Here is a 22,039-nt window from a genome sequence, read left to right on the forward strand (position 1 = left end):
CTCACATTCTTCTATACTCGTGTGGACATTTGGTCCTCACGAGTATAGTGATACAAACACACACACACACACACACACACACCCACACACACACACACACACACACACACACATAGCAGTCATGGAGAGGGCTGCAGTCAATGCAACACGTTTAGGTAAATGAGTTTAAAAACAGGAAGCATTAATCTCTCTGGGTATTAACCCGTTCAATCCGGAACGCATCTTTGTCATTTTAGATTTATTTTAATACATATATTTTTAATTTTCTTATTTCTTCTGGGGGGGGGGGGGGGGGGGTCTCTGGAACAAAATATTTAACAAAAAATATACGTTCAAAGATTTGCACACATTTACACGATTCCCCCCCCCCCAAAAAAAATAGCAGAAATACAAGCTCAGAGCGCGGCACCGAGTGCCTCGCTATGAGCTTGTAGATCTGCTATTTTTGAATAGACAAAGTATAAAATAATGGTTATAGCTCAAATCTAAAATGACATAGATGCGTTCCCGGTCTAAATGGGTTAACAGGAAGCATTAACCTCTCAGGTATTAAGTGTCTGAGAACATGAGTAGACCCCCCCCCCCCCCCCCCCCCCCCCCCCCCTCTGATGTGCGTGTTGATTTGACTGAGTGACAGACACTCTGGTCGTCCTTAGACGTGGAATCAACCCGCTGTTTGACAGTTATATCGTTGCTGTCGGGCAGAAAGCTCTAATCTCATTATGTATTTTTTCGTAAATTAATGCCCTACTTGATCACACTACAGCGTCACACAAAAGCATCAAAAGTAGCAGATCCGCAACGCAGCGCGTTTCGAGCTTGTAGATCTGCTGCTTTTGCTATTTATTTTTTCATTTGAATCCTGAAAAAGTAGAAGCAGTTTTGGACATAATGAGGTTTCCTCCCGACATAGTCGATAATCTCAGTGCTGTACTTCGTCGCTGTCCACAAAACGTTCCTTTCTTATCATTTAAACATAATGATAATGAAATAGCAAAAATAGCCGATCATTGTGAGCTTGTAGATCTGCTGTTTTCACTACTCTCACTCTTGTGAGACTTTTGAATAAGTCACAGTCATTTTAACCACTTTAACCATTATTGTATTATTGTATACTTTGGCTATTCAAAAACAGTAGATCTACAAGCTCAGCGCTATGAGCTTGTAGATCTACTATTTTTGAAAAATCGTGAAAATTTGCACAAATCTTGGAATATATATATACATTTTTAAAGACAACATTTATAACTCAAATCTTTGCTTCTGGGGGTCCCTGGAACAAAATAGTTTGAGATGGGGGTCCGTGCCAAATACATATAATTGTGGGTGTCCTTGACATGAAAAAGTTTGAGAACCACTGCTATACACCATGTGTTGTTAGACTTGTATGTCACTTGCATGTAAGTGTATAAGTAAATTACACACTTTTTCAGGAGTAGTGCGATTTTTTTTTAGTTTTTGTCGCATTCCTGAGACAATGATTTGATGACCGGCGCTGTGAGCTTGTAGATCTGCTATTTTTGAATAGCCAAAGTATAAAATATGTATAAAGGGGTTTAAATTATTGTGACGCTTTATTAACTAATTTTGCTGCTGGGGACCCCCTGGTATCCCCCCCCAAGGACCCCTCTCGCTTTGAGAACCAGTGGCGTAAAGGATGCTTGTGTGTTTCGTCTCAGATGGTAAATGTGTGTGTGTGTGTGTGTGTGTGTGTGTGTGTGTCCCTTCCATTCACAGCTGCTGGCCTTCCTGCAGGGCCTGTTCACCTTCTACCACGAGGGCTATGAGCTGGCCCAGGAGTTTGAACCCTACAAGCAGCAGCTGCAGTTCAACCTGCAGAACGTAAGTCACATCATACAGTAGCTGTTATTGGCTCTATGCACAGCAGCCGTGTTGGACGGAAATTGGCGCCTCTTCCTTACGTCCTTCACATGGTGTTACCAATGACACTAATCAAGGCTCTGTTCCATGTAGTTTAGCACAGTGGTTCTCAAACGTTTTAAATTCAAGGACCCTCATACAGGGTTCCCACAGTCATGAAATTCCTGGAAATATTTTGAAGTTAGAATAACTGTTTTCCAGGCCTGGAAAAGGTTTGGAATGAATCAAATGTTTTTGGAAAAGGATTGGATATACATTGTTTTTGGCTATTGATTTTGTTCATTAAAAACATGTCCCATAACATTACATGAAACATGTAACATGTTAAAATGCAGTGCAGTGCTGCCTAATGTATGAAAATAACAGATCTACATGCAACAACATGTTGCACCGTAATTCGTTGGTGTGTGGTTAATGTGTGGGAACCCTGCTCATACTCTTGAGAGTGTACAAATGGAACCAAATGGACCCCTAAGGGTCCATTTGGTTCCAGTTGTACACTCTCAGAGTTACACACCTGTAAGGGTTCATTTGGAATTGGAACCCCCTCAAGGAACCATGAGGGTCCCGAACCCCACTTTTGAGACTCTGGTGTAGCAGAGTGTTTCCAGTGAGCCAACATGAACAATATCAGCACCTTGACTCTGTTTGAGCAGAATGGAACAGAGCCTTCATTAGTATCATTGGTAACACCTGTGAAGGAAGGAAGGAAGAGGCCCAATTTCTTTACAATATGGCTGCTGTGCATAGAGCCTATTATCGTCCCTGTCCTCACATGCAGTGGTGGAAAAAGTATTCAAATTTGTACAATACTGCAATGTAGACATACTCCATTACAAAGCTAAAGTCCGGAATTCAAATTTGTAGCTCACACAACTTCGGTTGTAGTGCAACACGTTCTGTGCTAGTAGATCGGCTATTTAATTTTTGTGTATGATTTTTGTACGATGTGTTTGTGTGTGTGGGGGGGGGGGGGGGGGGGGGGGGCGGTTGTCAATTGTAAGAATGGGCGGTCTCCAAGGACATAAGAAAATGTGTGTGAACCACTGTGATAAAGCAACCATCCCACGTAATCAGACCCCCCCCCCTCCCCTCCTGGAATATCATCCCAGTACAACAAGCAACTGTATTTAACAATGGGATGGCGGGGAGAGAGAGCAGATGAGATGGTGTGCAGCAGCACATGAGATCAATATTCCTCCAGACTGTTGTGTTGCAGGCCGTTCTACCCCGGGCTATTTAACCCATTCAATCCGGGAACGCATACTGTGGCATTTTAGATTTTTAGCGATAACCATTATTTTATACTTTGGGCTATTACGAGCTTGTAGATCTTCTTTTTTTATTTTTGTTGAAAAATCTTGAACATTTGAGCAAATCTTTGAATATAGGCCTATATGTTTTTTAAAGCAAATATTTTTAACTCAAATCTTTGCTTCAGGGGATTCTACAAATGTCTAAATCCTAACTTTTTTTGTTTAACTTATGTTGCTATTATATAAGTGGTTTTCAAACTTTTTTCATGTCAAGGACCCCCAAAATGATATGTATTTGTCCGCCCCCCCCCCCCATATAAAAATATTTGTTCCAGGAACAAAGATTTGAGTAAAAAATGTATGTATATATCCAAAGATTTGCACAAATGTTCACAGTGTTTCAAAAAGTAGCAGATCTACAAGCTCATAGCGCCTCACTCGGTGCCGTGCTGTGAGCTTGTATATCTGCTATTTTTTAATAGCCAAAGAAGTCTAAATTGACACAGATGCGTCCCCGGATTGAATGGCTTAATGGTTGCTCTGTCAAAAGCCCAGTTTGTAGCCCAAAGTAAAACTGCCTTGCCTCCCATCACTGCAACCTTGCCACTCGCAATCCATCCCACATTCTTTTTTTTTTGTTTGATTTTTCTCCCCCTTCCTGATCAATACTGAGACATCGGACCAAGTATATACCGTTTCAGCACTCTGACATGAAAGGGTGCATTCGGAAATGCTCACCGGGAGCGCACCAACGCATTATTTTGTATTGGCCATTGCGCTCAGTGCTACAGTATATATCTGAACGCACCTGAATTCACAGATGAGCACCGGCATGAAGCATCTGGTGAATTTCACAACAGAGCTATTTCTATATATACAGTACTACTTTTTATGTTTTTAATGTAGAATGTTTATTGTCTCACACATAACAATTGTTAGCGCTTTGAATGTTTTTTTTTTCTCTTTCTGTCAAGTCACCAGCTGCTGTTTAATTCAAGCATATGTACAGCGCTTACACAAATGAAGCTTTTATTTGGCGTACAGAAGAATAAACGATGCTTTTTATTTATTTATTTATTTGTAAATTATATTTGACAATGATCACCAGATGCACAGTAACTTTACAAGTTACGTTTCTTTTTGTTTTTGACGGCACGGTAGTTGAGTAAGAGTATACCAGCTAATGGGGATCCGAATAAAGAATAAAAGTCCCTGTTTGTCAATTTGGCAATAAAACTTATCCCATTCAATGAGAGAACGCATCTGTGTCACTTTAGATTTCTTTGGCTATTCAAAAATTGCAGATATACAAGCTCATAGCGCGGAACCGAAGAAATCATAAAAATGTGTGCAAATCTTTGAATATAATATATATATATATATATATATACATTTGTAACTCAAATCTTTGCTTCTGGGGATCCCTGGAACAAAATATTTTGAGATGGGGGGGGGGGGGGGGGGCGGCAAATAAATCCATTATCATTTTGGGTGGTCCTTGACCATGAAAAAAGTTTGAGCACCCCTGATATTATAGCAACATAAGTTTTTCCAGAAAACTGTTAGGATTTAGAAGACATTTTGTAGAATCCCCCCAGAAGCAAAGATTTGAGTTACAAATGTTCGCTTTAGAAAATATACATAATATTCAAAGATTTGCACACATTTTCACAATTTTACAAAAATAGCCAAAGTATAAAAATAATGGTTATAGCTAAAATCTAAAATGACACAGATGTGTTCCCGGATTGAATGGGTTAAGTGTCTTGCTCAAGGATGCTTCGACACTAACCCAGAGCGGAGCCGGTGATTGAACCACGAACCTTCCGATGCCCACACGGCCGCTCTACCAGCACAATAATAATCATTGTGCCCCAGACGTTAGACATCGTCGCTGTCGGGCAGAAACCTCTTATCTCCATATTTAGTTTTTTGTGTTTTATTCGTCAATGAACGCCCTACTTGATCATAGTACAGCGTCACACAAAAGCATCAAAAGTAGCAGATCTACAAGCTCGAAACGCGACGCGAAGCGACGCGTTTTGAGCTTGTAGATCGGCTACTTTAGCTATTTTTTTATTTGAATCTTGACAGTTTTGGACGTATGAGGTTTCCACCCGACAGAGACGATATCTATCTAACCATCTGGCTACCGCGAGACTATACGCCGGTTTTTGTTTGCGTCGAACAAAAGTTCCAGGACTCGTCATCATTGTCAGTGGGGCTGACTCCAGGGTGTTCTTGTGTTTTGTCACGCAGACGAGGAACAACTTTGTGAGCACCAAACAGGAGGTGGAGAAGCTGATGCAGAGGATCAGGTCTGCGGACCAGGACTATCAACCTCCAGGCCGGTGGTCCATGGAGGGCTTCCTGTATGTCCAGGAGAAACGTGAGTCTTCCTTCCTGCCAGTCTAGACCCCTGTCCCACCAGCCACTTCTCACTGATAACTACACACACACACACACACACACACACACACACACACACACACACACACACACACTCTGGGGCTGGGTGACATTTTTGTATCACCTACCCTACCTTTTAATGAATGATTTAGAAAAATATATCTATATAGTAAAAATAACAGGTCTGCAAGCTCACACCGCGTCGCATTTTCACTAATCTTTGCTATTTTTTTATTGTATGACGAAGTATAATACAGGCTTAAGTTGTACTTCTGTTGTGATATTTTAGGACGACTTCCCCCATTTTCAACCTATCTTCATATAATTGGTCATCACTAATGCTCATTATGATATGGTACCATTTTTGTTACTCACTCTGTCTCTCATAGGAGGGCTGTGGACAGTTCACAAACCCGCCTACCTATTCCTGGAAATTTAACATGCTATAATGGAAGCCAAGTTATCTTGTTTATTTTATTTGTTTTAAACCTGCCGACAACGATGATGTCACTGGTAGGCGGGTTTCTGAAGTGTCCAGAGCCCTCCTATGAGACACAGACCGAGTAGACACAAATGGTACCATATTATCATGAGCATTAGTGAGGACCAATTATATGAAGATAGTATACATGAAGAAGTTAAATGGGTGAAGGAAAAACAATAAATCCACCTCTGGTGTGTTCTGCAGGTCCTCTGGGATGCACGTGGACGCGTCACTACTGCACTTACGAGAAGGTCACCAAGACCTTCACCATGAGCAACACTGAGAACAAGTCCACCGCCAAACAGGTGCCGTACCTACAAGCTCACAGCGTGTGGTGAAGCCACGCGTTGTTTGTTTTTACAAACCAAAAATTTGCCTACCTTTAAATTAACATCACTTGCCTCTTCCATGGCTAATCTTCCCTCATGCACTGGATTTGCTTTCCAAACTGATAAAATAAGATCAAATAAAAAGATCTGCATGCTGTTTACATTAATAATGAGATTTGGCCCTTCAGCAGACAGTAACAGGATACATCTACAACTGAGGGAAGAGGGCCTAGCATCAAAACATTGAACACTGTGTTCTAATGTAATGACTTCTTAAGGAGAGGTGGGCTTGTAGTTTGAACGGTGTTAACCCTCAGGGTTCCTTGAAGGGGTTCAAAATGGACCCTTATAGGCATGTGACTTACATGTCTGTAACTCAGTAACAGGGGTAACTCTGCGAGTGTACAAATGGAACCAAATGGACCCTTAAAGGAGAATTTTGGACTAAGGTTTTCTTACCTTTTCTATGACGTTATGATATCTTAGGATGAATGGTACAGTAGAAAAAATTCATAACTCCACCCCTGAGCCGCCACAGCTTAAAAGGTGCGCGGATAGGCCTTAGGTTAGATCACATATTTTAATAGCTTTTTTTTTCTTATTTTTTTGGTGAGATCTGACAATCATAGTGACAGAACACTGTCCCAAAAAAAAAAAAAAAAAAAAAAAAAACTGAAGTCTCGCTTGAAATCTCAAGATTTCAATCTCGTCTAGCGAGACTTCTGTTTTTTTTTTTTTTTTTTTTTTTTTTGCATAGTGTTCTGTCACTATGAACGTCAGATCTCACCATTATTTTTTTTTTTTAAAGCTATTAAAATATGTGATCTAACCTAAGGCCTATCCGCGCACCTTTTAAGCTGTGGCGGCTCAGGGGTGGAGTTATGACAATTTTCTACTGTACCATTCATCCTAAGATATCATAACGTCATAGAAAAGGTAAGAAAACTTTAAAAAAAAAATCTCCTTTAAGGGTCCATTTGGTTCCATTTGTACAATCTCAGAGTTATGGGGGTCCTCGAAACTAAAACACTTGAGAACTGCTGGTGTAAACACTGCCAAATGTTGAGTTTTCGAGTAGGATCCTGAAATAACGTCTTCAACTCCTCGTGTGTGTTGCTTTGTGTCTGTGTGTGTATTTTTAGAACGGTCTGGTCATGAGCCCTGCTGAGATGTTCAAGCTGAAGTCGTGCATTCGGAGGAAAACAGACTCCATTGACAAGCGCTTCTGCTTTGATATCGAAGTCGTGGAGAGGTCTGTGTCTACTCAAATGTGCACCCTGCCGTTGTCTCCTTGTTGTTGTCACTTATATGGACTGAAAACGTAAAACATGAAATGGCAACGTAAATTCAACCGGAATGAACTTTGAAGTGAATGAAAACACAATATGAATTCAGTTGGAAGAGCATTTTTGACACAGAGTTTGATGGAAGTTAATATCTATTGCTGTCTCTTTGCTGAGTCATTCCTCCCACAGACTGCCTGTGTATATCAAACCATCCGTTGTAAAGATTAGATTGTCTGCATTATGCTCGGTTCTGCTCTGTTCTGTTGTGTTATTCTCCATTGTGTCATCATACCGCCTCCTTTTTTATTGAGGTTCAGGATGATGGAACAACAGAGCAGAATGATATTATCATTAAACGTGGTGGATTTTTAAGGCATTGTGTATAGATGTGAGCTGCTCTACCGGAATCGCCCACTTAGGGAAAGGACTAAATTGTATATAAAATAAAATAAAATAAAATGTCTCTCTATATATTTTTTTTACAGTTTTTGAAATCTACTTGTGAAGCTTGTTAATATAGGGACATGCTAGCAGAGATATCTGGCAGAGGGGGGAAATGCTAGCATAGAGCACTTTAGGATGACAAAGAGTTTCGGTCTTTCCACGACAATAATCGTGGTTAAGTTAACAAGGTTCTAGCATAAAGACAGCCACTATAGATGTGTGTGGGCTCTTCATAAAAACATGTTAAATAATAGTTTGTAATTAGGCCCATCTCTCAAAATATCAGGAGTACAAAATAATAATTCATCTCTCATCTTCATTGTTCTGTTTTCTGAAAGTTCGCACATCCTGAAATAACATTTATAGCGTCGCCTTCCTTGATAAAGAAAAAACATCAGCGTACGATATTAATACCTATCAAAGGAAAAGGAAAAGTGCCATTATGTGCCAGTTTGATTTGATCTGCATTTCTTTGCCAACACAAAAGGAGCTTGTCAGCAAATCTGTGATGCAGGTTTCTCCACAGCTAGATAATAGTAGTATGACTGAATCCTCATTTTTTGGAGGGTGAACTATTCCTTTTAAAGCAACTGTGACATAGTACACACAATCAAAGAAATTACTGTCGGGCAGAAACCTATTATTATTATTATAACTATGTTTTAACTTTTCGTAAATGACTTGATAATACTACAGCGTCACAGCAAAAGTAGCAGATCTACAAGCTCAAAACGCGTCGCTTCGCGCCGCGTTTTGAGCTTGCGGATCTGCTACTTTTGCTCATTTTGAATTTGAATCCTGAAAAGTAACAGTTTTTGGACATAGGAGGTTTCCACCCGACAGAGACGATAAGCTTATTTGGCTCTTTGAAGTCCTAGAACACGGTGTTTATTAGACATTCCCCTGCCTTTCTTTTGTTCTCCTTTTGAAGTCACGTGTTCATGTGGTAATTATCTCTAGTTTGAGAATAGACCGCATGAGAGACGTTTTTTTTTTTTTTTGCGATGAACGGCCCCCAAAAGTAAACCTGTTGAATAGCAACAATAAGCTTTCATCGTTCACCTGCATATACGTTCCTTTTGTGTTTTCAGCTCTTTGTGTTTTCTGCACACGTTGACCCACTCCCTCTCTCCCCCCCTAGCTTGTTGTTGTTGTTGTTGTTGTTGTTGTGTATGCCATTTCTCCATGCAGGCAGGTTGTTTCTTTTTTCTTTTTTCTTTGTGAAAACCATTTTTTTTAGGGATGCACGATATTGAAGTTTTGGCCGATATCCGATTATTTGCATTGGTCAAATTGACCGATACCCGATACCGATATTGCATTAAGTTTCCTGTAGGGTTTACATACAGCACAGATTCTGTATTCTGATTCTGATTCTCTGGGTGCAGATACGCAGAATTCTAACAAACAGTGCATTCGTATTCGCTGATGGTGTTAATGCTGCGTTCACACTGGCAGAGTCTAGCTGCAAAGACGCAGGCTACCATTCATTTCCAATGGAAGCCAGCGACAAATATTACAAAGACACATGGCGACGTTTGTAGCTGCTACAAACAGCTACAGTACAAAGCTACCAAAAAGTTGAGCTGGTTTCAGTGGTGGAAAAAGTTTTACTAAAAGTTTTACTTTTAAAAGTGTTTTACTTAAATAAAAGTATCAATACTGCAATGTAGAAGTACTACGTTACAAGTCCGGAATTCAAAATTTACTTGAGTAAAAGTACAAAAGTATTGGTATCAAAATGTACTTAAAGTACCAAAAGTAAAAGTAAAATTTTTTTTGAAAATAGCAGATCTACAAGCTCACAACGCGTCGCAATGCGACGCGTTGTGAGCTTGTAAATCTGCTATTTTCAAATAGCATATGTATAAAATAGGGCTGAAGTGGTTAATGTATGTTTCATAATGTCATAATTTATATCTGAAAAGTAACTAGTAACTAAAGTTTTCAAATAATTGTAGTGGAGTAAAAGTATAATATTTGCCTCTGGGATGTAGTGGAGTAGGAAAGTAAAAGTATTGGAAATTGGAAATGCTCAAGTAAAGTACAAAGACCTCAAAATTTTACGTAAGTACTGTACAGTACTTAAGTAAATGTATGTACTTCCACCACTGGCTGGTTTCAACTTCAGCTCTGTAGCTTTGTATCTTTTTGTGTCTGCCAGAGTGAATGCAGCATTGGCCTACTGATGCACATATCAGTTCAAACAATGTAAATGTAGTATTTATCTTTAACATATGTCCAACCCTTTTGAAAGCTTCTCCATAAAACGCTGATTGTATCCACAGCCGTCATCATCTCAAAAGGCTTATTTTTTTCCAGCTTCACATTCAAACATAAATATCACATTTTGGGTAAAACCGATATATTATTTTGATATCGGTTTGATACCGTTATAGCATGTTTTTTTTAAAGGCCGATATTACCGCTATCCGGCCAACATATCTGTGCATCCCTAATTTTGGTCTCTCCCTCTGCTTAGAAACGACATCTGTCGTGGAACACTTTTCAGACCACTTCAGTTTTTCTGTAAAGTCCGGTATGTGAACTGTCCAAGCGCCTGCATGTTCCTCCACTGCATGTGTGCTTTATTCCTAATCATTCTCCATCCACTAGCAGCTGTCCTTTTTAACACCACACAAAATCAGACAACCCTCAGTCCAGGGTTGTCATTTTGGGGGGTCCCAGGGGAGGTAATTGTGAGCATTCGCGACGCATTGTGAGCGACGCATTGTGAGCTTGTCGATCTGCTATTTTCAGCGAAGATATTTAATGTAAAGCGAAAACAGAAAAAGGTCATTGTATAGAACCCTGAGGGACTCCACTCGACAACATATACTGACTGGGGTTTGATCTAAAATGCTGTTCTTTTATGCAAATTTTCTCCACCTGAACAGTTTTTTTTCTGATTTTAGATCAGTGAATCTTAAAGAGGTAGTTCACCCAGAAAATGTTATATTCTCTATCAAATACACCCCCCATGAAACGTTGAATTCATGGAGATTTCTTTAGTTTTTGTCGCATTCCTAAGCCAATAATTTGATGACTTGCTGAAAGATGCTAATGTATCCGGTAAGAGCCTCAAAGAGTGTCCTTTGAGTCTCCTGCCGGAGAGACCGATAGTCATAAAATGATTGGCTTAGGAATGAGACAAAAACTAAAAAAGATCTCCATGAATTCAGTGCTTCATGGGGTGTGTAATTGATAGAAAATGTTTATGTTTTTGAGTGAACTACTCCTTTAATCCACGTCCGTCCATCTACAAAGACACCAGTTGTCTTGTCTACAGCCATACATTCAATCTGGTGACCCTATTCCGATGACCTATGATGACCCTATGTCATCATAGGCGAGCATTTTCACACATTTTAATTCGTATTATTTTCAAAAATACCGAAAATATTTTTGCAATATTTGTAATCGGGCTTAGGTGGTCTTTTTATTTTCTTTGTTTTCCTAAAATGACACATCAGCCTCAGTCAATGCAGGTGAACATGTCTATACAGGACTCATCTAATAACATACCCACTTCCACAGTCTCTCAAATGAAATCATTGATTTTTTTCGGGGGGAGAAACAATTGAATAATAAGATCAATTTGCCACTGACTGAGGCATTTGACTGATTTTGGGGCGAGCCGGCCGGGAGGCATATGGTCGGGGGGGACATTCATAATTGATTGCCGTGTCCGTCCGCCAAAGATTGATGTACAAATTGAAAGCCTTGCAAATCAAGACTCCACCACCAACGCCCGGGAAAGAGGAAATGGGCTGAAATTGATCACGCTGTATAATTTATGAGGCCGCGGCACCTGCACGTTACGGCAGCCTGCAGGCCTGCCTGCCTGCCCTGCTGCACGCCTCTCGGAATGCATAGGAGGTACAGTAGCGGTTTCGCAGTGCGTTCTTTTTCTCTCGACCTCCGAACCTCCGTGGGTGGCAGGGCCTCTCACCCCTATACCCCCCCCCCCCCCATACCCCCCACACCCCCACCCCCACCACCACAACACCCCCAATTGAACTCTGCTGCTGAGCACGGACATTGACTCAATTCTTTTTTTTTTTTTGTACCTTGCAGTGTGAAACTCATTTATCTTCCCGCTGATGCCCCAAGGTGCTTGTTCTAAACCGCAAGGACAATGTAGGGGCCAAGCCTCCACAGTCAGCTTCTTAGCTCATCCATTCATCCTCATTATTTATTTTTTTAAACGGCGGCCGGCCGGGCCCTCCTCCTCCTGTCCTCCTACCGTAAGACCCTGGAACAGGGCCAGACAACCATCCACCGACACCCCTACTACCCCCCCCCCCGCTCTTTAAAAAGCAACACGCGTAATGTTCCACGCGCCTCACAGCCACAGTACTAACTACACTGCGTTATGCCTGCATTTTAACAGCAAGCACTTTGACATCAGGCCGCGGCTGAATATATAGTATTATATAAATCGTTGGGCGATATGACTTCAAATCAAGAGGGTGTTATGACCTCAAATCAATATCACCATGAGTTTTGCCTCGCGACGCACTGCGACGCATTGTGAGCTTGTAGATCGGCTATTTTCAAATGGCCAAAATGTATAGAGGGCTGAAGTGGGTAATGTATGTTTTGTAATAATAATCTAAATCCACAAAGTGCCTCTGAGATGTAGTGGAGTAGAAATAAAAGTACTGGAAATTGGAAATACTCAAGTAAAATAAAGTGCCAATGAAATAAAAAAAATATGTTCATACAAAAAAAGTGCTTAGGAAGCGAGATACAGCCTTTTTCAGTTATAAGTTAAACAAAGAGTGGATGGAGCTGCAAATCTTCAGATAATGATATCTTGAGTTCTGAACATTTTTTTCAAAAAAAATAAATAAAATAATATATATATTTTTTTAAACTCGGGATAACTCGTTCTGGCACTGAGGGCATTCAGAAAAAACTCGGGATAACTCGTGGCTTGGCACTGACAGAGTTAAGTACAGTACTTGAGTAAATATACTTAGTTACCTTCCACCACCGGACATACAAGGTTTCCGCCTGACAGCTACGATATACAGTAACAGCAGCACTGATCGTTATCAGCGTCAGATAACACTCCAAACCATTATCAAGGACAACAGACAGTCGAGCCGTTGACGGTATTATCTTAACGACGGGATGCAACACCTGGCGATGCTGTAGATTAGAGAAGGTGATGAGGGTTACGTGAGCGTGTCGTTGGCGTGATGCATAATGAAGGAAGCGCTCTGGAATCAAGCACGCCTCATTTTCCGGGTTTTAACCCATTAAGACCGGGAAAGCATCCGTAATTTTTTATTTTAACCATTATCTTATACTTTGGCTATTCAAAAATAGCAGATACAAGCTCATATCGCGGCACTCGTTTTTTTATTTTAATCGTGAACATTTTTCAAAGCGAACATTTGTAACTCAAATCTTTGCTTCTGGGGGATTCTACAAATGTCTTCTAAATCCTAACAGTTTTTTGAAAACACGTATGTTGCTATAATCAGTGGTTCTCAAACTGTTTCATGTCAAGGACCCCCAAAATTATATGTATTTGGCCGCGGACCCCCATCTCAAAATATGTTGTTACAGGGTTAGGTCCCAGGGACCCCCCAGAAGCAAAGATTTGAGTTAAAAATGTTTGCCTAAAAAAAAATATATATATATATATATATATATATATATATATATATTCAAAGATTTGCACAAATTTTGACGATTTTTCAAAAATAGCACATAGCGCTATGAGCTTGTATATCTGCTATTTTTGAATAGCCAAACATATAAAATAATGGTTAAAGTGGTTACCGGCGTTCCCGGTCTTAATGGGTTAATTGGATGGGGGGAATGTAATCACAGAGGCGACAGGAGAGCACAGTTTGAAGCGAGAGCGCTTTGGCACACCGGCTATTTTAGTCCCACCGCCATCCATATGGGCCGTCGTGGTGTGGTGTAGTGTGGTGTGGTCTGGGCCAGTGTGGTAGAACAGTGGTTCCCAAACTTTTATCAGCTGAGACCCGAAAGATATGTCTCCCCTGGACCCAAACTCACAAAAAAAAAAAATAACCACTTAATAGTGAAAATTTTCACTTTAATTATTTTGACAAATGGTTGATTTTTCTTTTCTGAAAACAAATGTTTTGAAATAATGTTTGAAATAATAATAATAATCGTATAAAAACAAGAAAATAACAATGGGATACTTTTACTCGCGACCCAATAGTGGGCCCCGACCCATTGCTTGGGAAACAGTGGTGTGCTGTTAGACAGTAGAGATCCTGCCTCAGACCTGCTCTTCTTTCTTCTTCTCTCTGAACTCCTTCCAGGCATGGCATTGTCACTATGCAGGCTCTGTCTGAGTCCAACAGAAGACTGTGGCTGGAGGCCATGGATGGAAAAGAGCCGGTGAGAAGTTCTCTCTCTCTCTCTCTGTCTGTCTGTCTGTCTGTCTGTCTGTCTGTCTGTCTGTCTGTCTGTCTGTCTGTCTGTCTTTATGTCTCTTCTCTCTGTCTGTCTGTCTGTCTCTTCTCTCTGTCTGTCTGTCTCTTCTCTTTGTCTCTGTATGTCTGTCTGTTTTTATTTAGTATCTTCAGCTAGCTCCTTGCTCCTAGCTTTAGAATGGGAGTTTGAGGAGGACACGGTTGCCAGGAAATTAATTATATGACACTGACGCCCCCTTGTGGGCGTCCTCGGGATAGGTCCAGGGCACATCTTTTTGAGAAGAGAGGAATGGAAGGGGCCTTCGACCTCCATGTTAAGCTGATAATGGCACTATTCCAGTGGTTCTCAAACTTTTTCACGTCATGGATCCCCCAAAATGATATGTATTTGGCTGCGGACCCCCATCTCAAAATATTTTGTGATGGGGAATATCTATATTTTAGATTTGCACACATTTTAAATGGATAAAATGCAGAGGACACATTTCACGTATGTGCAAATATACAGTGACAAAAAACACCCCAAATTATTATCATTTATTATTATTGAAAGGAACAGTGGGCCTCATATTCTCCGGTTTCAGTATTCCTGCAAAGCTAGATCATCTGCCGTTTATATGCCGTTATTAACCTTATTCTCATTCTGTGTCGACCGTTTCCAGATTTACAACCTCCCAGCCATACTGAGCAAGAAGGAAGAGAGTAAGTGTTTTCACATTTCATGAGCTGTTTTTATTTGTTATCGTTGAACGAGGATCACAGCTTCACTTAACTCATTCTTATGGAAACGCTAGAAGATGCGTTTCTATTTCCAAAGAAGTAATCACATGTTCTACTTAAAACTAGCAATAATACCACAATGTAGAAATACTCTTACACGTAAAAGTGGGGTATTAGTAAAAGTAAAAGTATAATATTTGCCTCTGAGATGTAGTGGAGTAGAAATACAGTTGTTGCAAATTGAAAAAAAAAAATTGAGAAAAGTAAAAAAAAAAAAGCTCTTACTGTAGGTGGGGTTGGCGAAAGGGCCTCTCTGTGTGGAGTATGCATGTTCTCCCCGTGTTCCCTAGGGTAGGTACCCTCGCAAAAACATACAGTAATCCTAGTGGTGATGGAGGGGAAAGGAACTGGTTGGAATAACGTGTTCCTTCCACGCGCTACGTCCAACCAGGGGAACTCCCCCCTGTCAGGTGATAAGAAGGCTTGTTAGCTCTCATGCATTGAAGGAGGCATGAGCTCGGCTCTGAGCCCCCCCCCCCCCCTAGGTTGGCAGAGGGAGTGTAGTGCCCAGGATTACTTAGACAATTGACACTGGGTGGAAAAAATGGGGTAACAAAAATTGTGGGATAAAAATTTAGATTAAAAAAAATATATATATATGGGGTACTCTCTCCTGATTGGCTGACATTTTGTCACCTTCCTGAAAATGTATTTTGTGTTTATTAAAGAGCTCGAGAGACAGGGAGACCCCTGTAACTGAACAAACACTTTATATAGCAAAAATTACTATCAGAATCTAGAGCTTTAACCTTTTAAAAAAAAACGTTTTGTTTTAACCAAAGAATATCGCTTACCCTACCTTTTAAAGACCATTTGCCAAATAATTTATTTTTTACATTTTTACATCAAGGTGCCCACTCTTCCTTTGAGCCCACTCTTCCTTTATCCTTGAGTATATGTACTTAGTTATTTTACACCACTGCTTACCGCTACCCACCACTATTCATCAACACGATTTTTTTAAGACGTGCCCACTCAGCTGACATAATGGTGCTCGCAGTATCAAAGTGTTGAATGGGATTAGTCAGGGTGACATGCATATTATTCCATTTCCTGCGTGCGTGCTGTGTGGCGTGTGGGATACAGTACTTAACATTTCTACCCCCCTTTTTTTTCCTCCCTCCTCTCCTGTTTGCAGCGTTCCTTAACGAAGGAGGCTTTAATTTTGTGAGGAAATGCATTGACCTGGTGGAGATGAGAGGTGAGGCACTCAGGCAAACATGTCACCCTAACCTTTCGTAAAGTAACGCCATACTACAGTGTCACACAAAAGCATCAAAAGTTTCAGATCCGCAAGCTTGTAGATCTGCTACTTTTGATACTTTTGTATTTGAATCCTGAAAAGTATCAGTTTTGGACATAATGAAGTCTCCACCTGACAGAGACGTTATTCATCCGATCCTTAATCATGCATAATCGTTTGTTTACAATCTGCTTAGGAGCTCCATGCCATTCTGTATGGATGCTTTAAGTTTAAGCCCAGTATACCTTGTACATCCATATTAAATAAGAAGACATCCATTTTAAAATGAACCCATTCAAACCGGGAACGCATCTGCACTTTAACCATTATTTTTATACTTTGGCTATTCAAAAATAACAGATCTACAAGCTCATAGCGCGGCACTGAGTTCCGCGCCATGAGCTTGTAGATCTGCTATTTTTGAAAAATCTTGAAAATGTGTGCAAATCTTTGAATAGGCCTATATGTATTTTCTTTTTAAGCGAACATTTTTAACTAAAATCTTTGCTTCTGGGTGTCCCTGGAACAGCATATTTTGGGGGTCCTTGACATAAAAAAGTTTGAGAACCACTGATATTATAGCGACACAAGTTTAAAAAAAAAAATGTTCGCTTTAAAAGGTAATAAATATATATTCAAAGATTTGCAAAAAAAAACATCATTTTTCAAAAGAGTGCAGATCTACAAGCTCATAGCGCGGCACTCTGTGCCGCGCTATGAGCTTGTATATCTGCTATTTTTTAATAGCCAGAGACATCTAAAGTGACAGAGATGCGTTCCCGGATTGAATGGGTTAAACCGAGTGTGCGTTTGTGGAGTGTGTGTGGAGAGTATGATTACAGAAATAAATGGCGGTTACATATACAGTTTGATGGAGATTTGGAAAACATCACAGGAAACAGTGGTTTTGGGGGTCAAAGATAGCTATATTAAAGTCTCCTTTATGTCTTTTACCTCGTAGGGTTAAGCACAAAGGGACTGTACAGAATCGGAGGCGTCAACTCCAAGGTGCAGAAGCTCATGGCCACCGTCTTCTGTAAGTATAACCTCCAGATGACACTAAACAGAATGACAAGGTCTTCTGTAAGTATAACCTCCAGATGACACTAAACAGAATGACAAGGTCTTCTGTAAGTATAACCTCCAGATGACACTAAACAGAATGACACGGTCACTGATAGAGACATGACACAGGACACTGGTTTTGGAATGGTCAGGGCTTGATTAACTCATTTACTGCCAATAACGCATATATGCGTTCTATTGAATCCATCACTTGCCTGCCAATAACGCATAAATGAATTTAATAAAAACATTTTGAATTTAATAAAAACATTTTTTTTAAAATATTTGACCCAAAGACCAAGGAGATATGATTTTTCGAAGATCTAGACTCCTATCCACTTCCTTGTTAACTTAAAACTTAAAAATTCTGTATCTCGGCTCCTGAGTACTTTTTGTTTTTCAATTAAAAATCTCTGGCAGCCAACAGCTAAAAATCTGAAATAACTCTGGCAGCTGGTGAGTTAACTAATGACTTCAACAGCCTAACCCTATGTTTTAGAGAGAGTGGAGCTGTACTGTGGTGGGACAGTGTAATAGGTGTGTGCCTGTGACACAGTCACACGCACATTATTCTGGATGTTTTAATGCAGATGTTGTGGACAAAAACGATGAATATTAGGTAGCTTGTTGGCAGACATCAGATATCCCTCATTCAATGCAGGCTAACATAGTACATAAAGTGCTCTTACACACACAATCTGTTCACTTCCTTCTTTGGGTCAGTTCAGGGCAGTGGTGGAAAAAGTACTCACATTTTTTACTTAAGTAAAAGTATCAATTCTGCAACGTAGAAATACTCTGTCACAAGTAAAAAAACTATCAAAATCTATGTCAATGAGGATTCTACAAATGTCTTCTAACGGTGTCTGCAGACCCCCCCCCCACCATTTTTTAATGTTTTGTTCCAGGGACCCCCACCAGAAGCAAAGATTTGAGTTACAAGTTACAAATGTTCGCTTTAAAATATATATATTCAAAGATTTGCACACATTTTCAAATTAGTTTTCTTTCAAAAATAGCAGATCTACAAGCTCATAGCACGGCACTTGGTGCCACGCTATGAGCTTGTAGATCTGCTATTTTTGAATAGCCCAAATAAGTCTAAAAATGACACGGATGCGTTCCCGGATTGAATGGGTTAAATTGTGTCTAAACTGTAAGTTGTGAAACCCTGCGCACTCGCTCGTTTCCAACAGCAACCAAAGCGTCTGTGGACATGGACCTGGATCCAGAGACGTGGGACAACAAGACCATCACCAGCGGCCTGAAGAATTACCTAAGGTCAGCGACGCCACAGGCTCTCAGAAGGTGGGGGGGATGGCGCAAGGGGCTTTTTGTTAGTTTTTGGTTACTTTATTTCGGTATTTTTTTGTTGCTAAAAGTGGGGGGTATGAAATCACGGATCTGTGAGAGTGAGGGTGTCGCGTCGTACGCACAATGAATGACCGTGACGCCGCTGTCTAAGGTCAGCTTGCCCCCATAACACGTACGTGTGTGTGTGTGTGTGTGTGTGTGTGTGTGTGTGTGTGTGTGTGTGTGTGTGTGTGTGTGTGTGTGTGTGTGTGTGTGTGTGTGTGTGTGTGTGTGTGTGTGTGTGTGTGTGTGTGTGTGTGTGTGTGTGTGTGTGTGTGTGTGTGTGCGTGCGTGCGTGCGTGCGTGCGTGCGTGCGTGCGTGCGTGCGTGCGTGCGTGCGCGCGCGCGTGTGCGCGCGTGCGTGCGTGCGTATAATGCCTCCCTCGCCACCGTGTTAGTCATGCATTCAGCTCTGTGCCGGCAACTCACAAAGAGACAAGGTCCTTTTCACCACCTGCGTGGTTGTATAAAAAAGGTCCTTTTCACCACCCGCGTGGTTGGATAAAAAGAAAAGACCAGAGTGACCGTGTGTGTCACAAAGCCAGAGGTGTTGTATTGATGGTGCTTTTTTTTCTTTTCTTCTTCTCCTTTTTTCCATGTGCTCCACCAGGTGTCTCTCAGAGCCTCTAATGACATTCAAGCTACACAAGGATTTCATCATGGCTGTCAGTAAGTTATGAAAGGCCTTCATGAGACGAGAACATGTGGGGGGCGGCTGGCAGTCGCTTCCATTAGCCGACTAAAGACACCGCCGTGCGCCATTTCGTTGCTGTCGGGCAGAAACCTCGTATCTCCGTATGTCAACTTTGTATGTTTTTTCATAAATTAACGCCCGACTTGACTATACTATAGCGTCACACTTCGCGCTGAGTTTCGAGCTTGTAGATCTGCTACTCTTGCTACTTTTGAATTTGAATCCTGAAAACGAACAGTTTTGGACAGGTTTCCACTCGACAGAGAAACATGTAAGGATAATAAGGATAAGGATGTACTGTAGCTTTTCCCGTAAATTAATGCCCTATTTTGTTGTACTATAGTGACGAGTTGTGACTTGCAGATCTGCTTTTTTGTATCATTTTATCACAGGTTATTTTTCTCCTTTTACTGAAAAGTAACAGTTTTGGAGGTTTCCACCCGACATAGACGATTTTCAAAGCCATATATCTCTGTATTTGATGCAGGGCTGGTGTCTCATTAGCCTAGTCTTCAGTGGGTTTCCAAAACGCTGCTGAATTTGCGCAGAAAAGTTTCACAGTCCATGAATGTGAAAACTATAGCCCACACTTCCTGGTTTTTAACCTCTAGACCAGAGGTCTTCAACAGGGGGTCCGCAACCCCTAGGGGTTCCGTGGAGGTACTGCAGGGGGTCCGCGAAATTGTTGTTCGATTAGATAAAAAAAATATAATTATAAAACATTTTTATATGTTTTTATGTCTGTCTTTAAATATGTATGTTTAAAATAAATCGTGATTCTGTCCATTTTGAACATGATTATTGTGCAATTAACAGATTGTTGATAGTATTGACATTGGTTCTCAGTTAATAAGGTATGTTTATAAATGGCAGTGGTACGGACACGGTTGTTTGTACAGGATGAACATTTTGAATTTTGGTTTTCATGGAAGCGTCTCGTATGAATGAAAGGTTTTTTCATTCGTTTTGAGCACCCGGGTAATAAGAGCACAAGCTCATATGATGTGTTTGAAGTGGATGAAAATGGAAGCTCGACAAAGTCCACACAAAACTAACGCATTCACACTAATGGATGCATGCACTCTAAACTCAGAAATAGTTACAAATGAATGGTCCGTGATGGATGAATTGCACGCAAAACCCCTGTTGTGCTCCTTTTATGTTGATTAGTTTTGTGTGGATTTTGTCCAGCTTCCATCTTCTCCATCTTCATCCACTTCAAACACATCATATGAGCTTGTGCTCTTATCACCTGGGTGCTCAAAACGAATGAAAAAACCTTTCATTCATACGAGACCCTTCCATGCCAGCCAGGGAGCCGTGCACATATCTACTTCCTATTTTCTTAATATCAAAATCTTAGCCTGTGCACCAAGAACTGACACAGAAATGTTCCTATCAAACATCAAAATGCATGAATGCAGTATGAAGCAGGTCCTAATAAGTTACCATAATGGACAAAATGTGTCCATTATTGTGTCCTATTGGACCTATAGCACAAAACAAACGGTTTTGTTGTCACGGTCTTGTGGCCCCTGACTTCAAGTCATTTTACAATTGTGGCCCCCTGCCTAATCTAATTGAGGTAGGGGTCCCTGCTCCATCTCCCCATCAGTTTGGGGGTCCCTGGCCTGAAAACGTTGAAGACCCCTGCTCTAGACCTTGTCCTTGTCCGCCGTGTTTACAGCAAAACAGCGCTATTGACTTCACAATATATCATGAAACAAGGCTGATGTAATGGCGGCTATAGACCACATGGGTGTGCCAGGCCGCTTAATTGCCCACAATATGCACCATGGGAATTGTAGGAAAGCTGAAAACTGATGGAAGAGAGAATATTCTCATTCACAATAGAGTGTACTGTACTTGCAGACTATGATAACCATTAACAATCTACAGAAATACACATTGGAAATTTGGAAAGCATGACAGTGTCCATTTAAATCAGTTTATGGTAAATGGTGCATTTATATAGTGCTTTTATCCAAAGCGCTCTACATTGATTGTGCAAATTCACCCATTCACACACACATTCATACACCGATGGTGGAGGAAACCATGCAAGGCACCAACCTGCTCATCGGGAGCAATTAGGGGTTCAGTGTCTTGCTCAAGGACACTTCGACACTAACTCTGGGGGAGCACCCGAGCCCACTCTACCCCTGAGCCACTGCCGCCCCCATGCATCTGTCTTCTCAATCTATCTATTTTCTCTCTGTCTGTCTGTCTGTCTGTCTGTCTGTCTGTCTATTTACTGTACCTACAGTATATATATCAGTTCACTTCAGCTTTTTATTTCTTATTGTGCGACCAAGAACATTAGAATGCCCGCACATTGCCCAAGGAAGGTCTTGGACACGAAAGACACGAAAAACGTTGTCTCTCCA

At 40.8% G+C, this 22,039-nt stretch overlaps 1 protein-coding gene across 1 annotated transcript in view; it reads left to right on the top strand.

Moving 5' to 3' along the window:
- Nucleotides 1-22,039, top strand: part of arhgap42b (Rho GTPase activating protein 42b) — a 156,526-nt gene that overhangs the window by 106,445 nt on the left and 28,042 nt on the right. The window contains exons 7-17 of the mRNA XM_080428319.1: nt 1,738-1,842; nt 5,397-5,526; nt 6,235-6,335; nt 7,502-7,611; nt 10,572-10,628; nt 14,404-14,482; nt 15,180-15,219; nt 16,436-16,498; nt 17,502-17,576; nt 18,802-18,886; nt 19,569-19,627. Coding sequence (XP_080284445.1) covers nt 1,738-1,842; nt 5,397-5,526; nt 6,235-6,335; nt 7,502-7,611; nt 10,572-10,628; nt 14,404-14,482; nt 15,180-15,219; nt 16,436-16,498; nt 17,502-17,576; nt 18,802-18,886; nt 19,569-19,627 — 904 coding nt within the window. The remainder of the gene's footprint in view (nt 1-1,737; nt 1,843-5,396; nt 5,527-6,234; nt 6,336-7,501; nt 7,612-10,571; nt 10,629-14,403; nt 14,483-15,179; nt 15,220-16,435; nt 16,499-17,501; nt 17,577-18,801; nt 18,887-19,568; nt 19,628-22,039) is intronic.

This window comes from Gymnoscopelus braueri, assembly GCF_963280865.1.
Source record: "Gymnoscopelus braueri genome assembly, chromosome: 5".
Classification (NCBI taxonomy): domain Eukaryota; kingdom Metazoa; phylum Chordata; class Actinopteri; order Myctophiformes; family Myctophidae; genus Gymnoscopelus; species Gymnoscopelus braueri.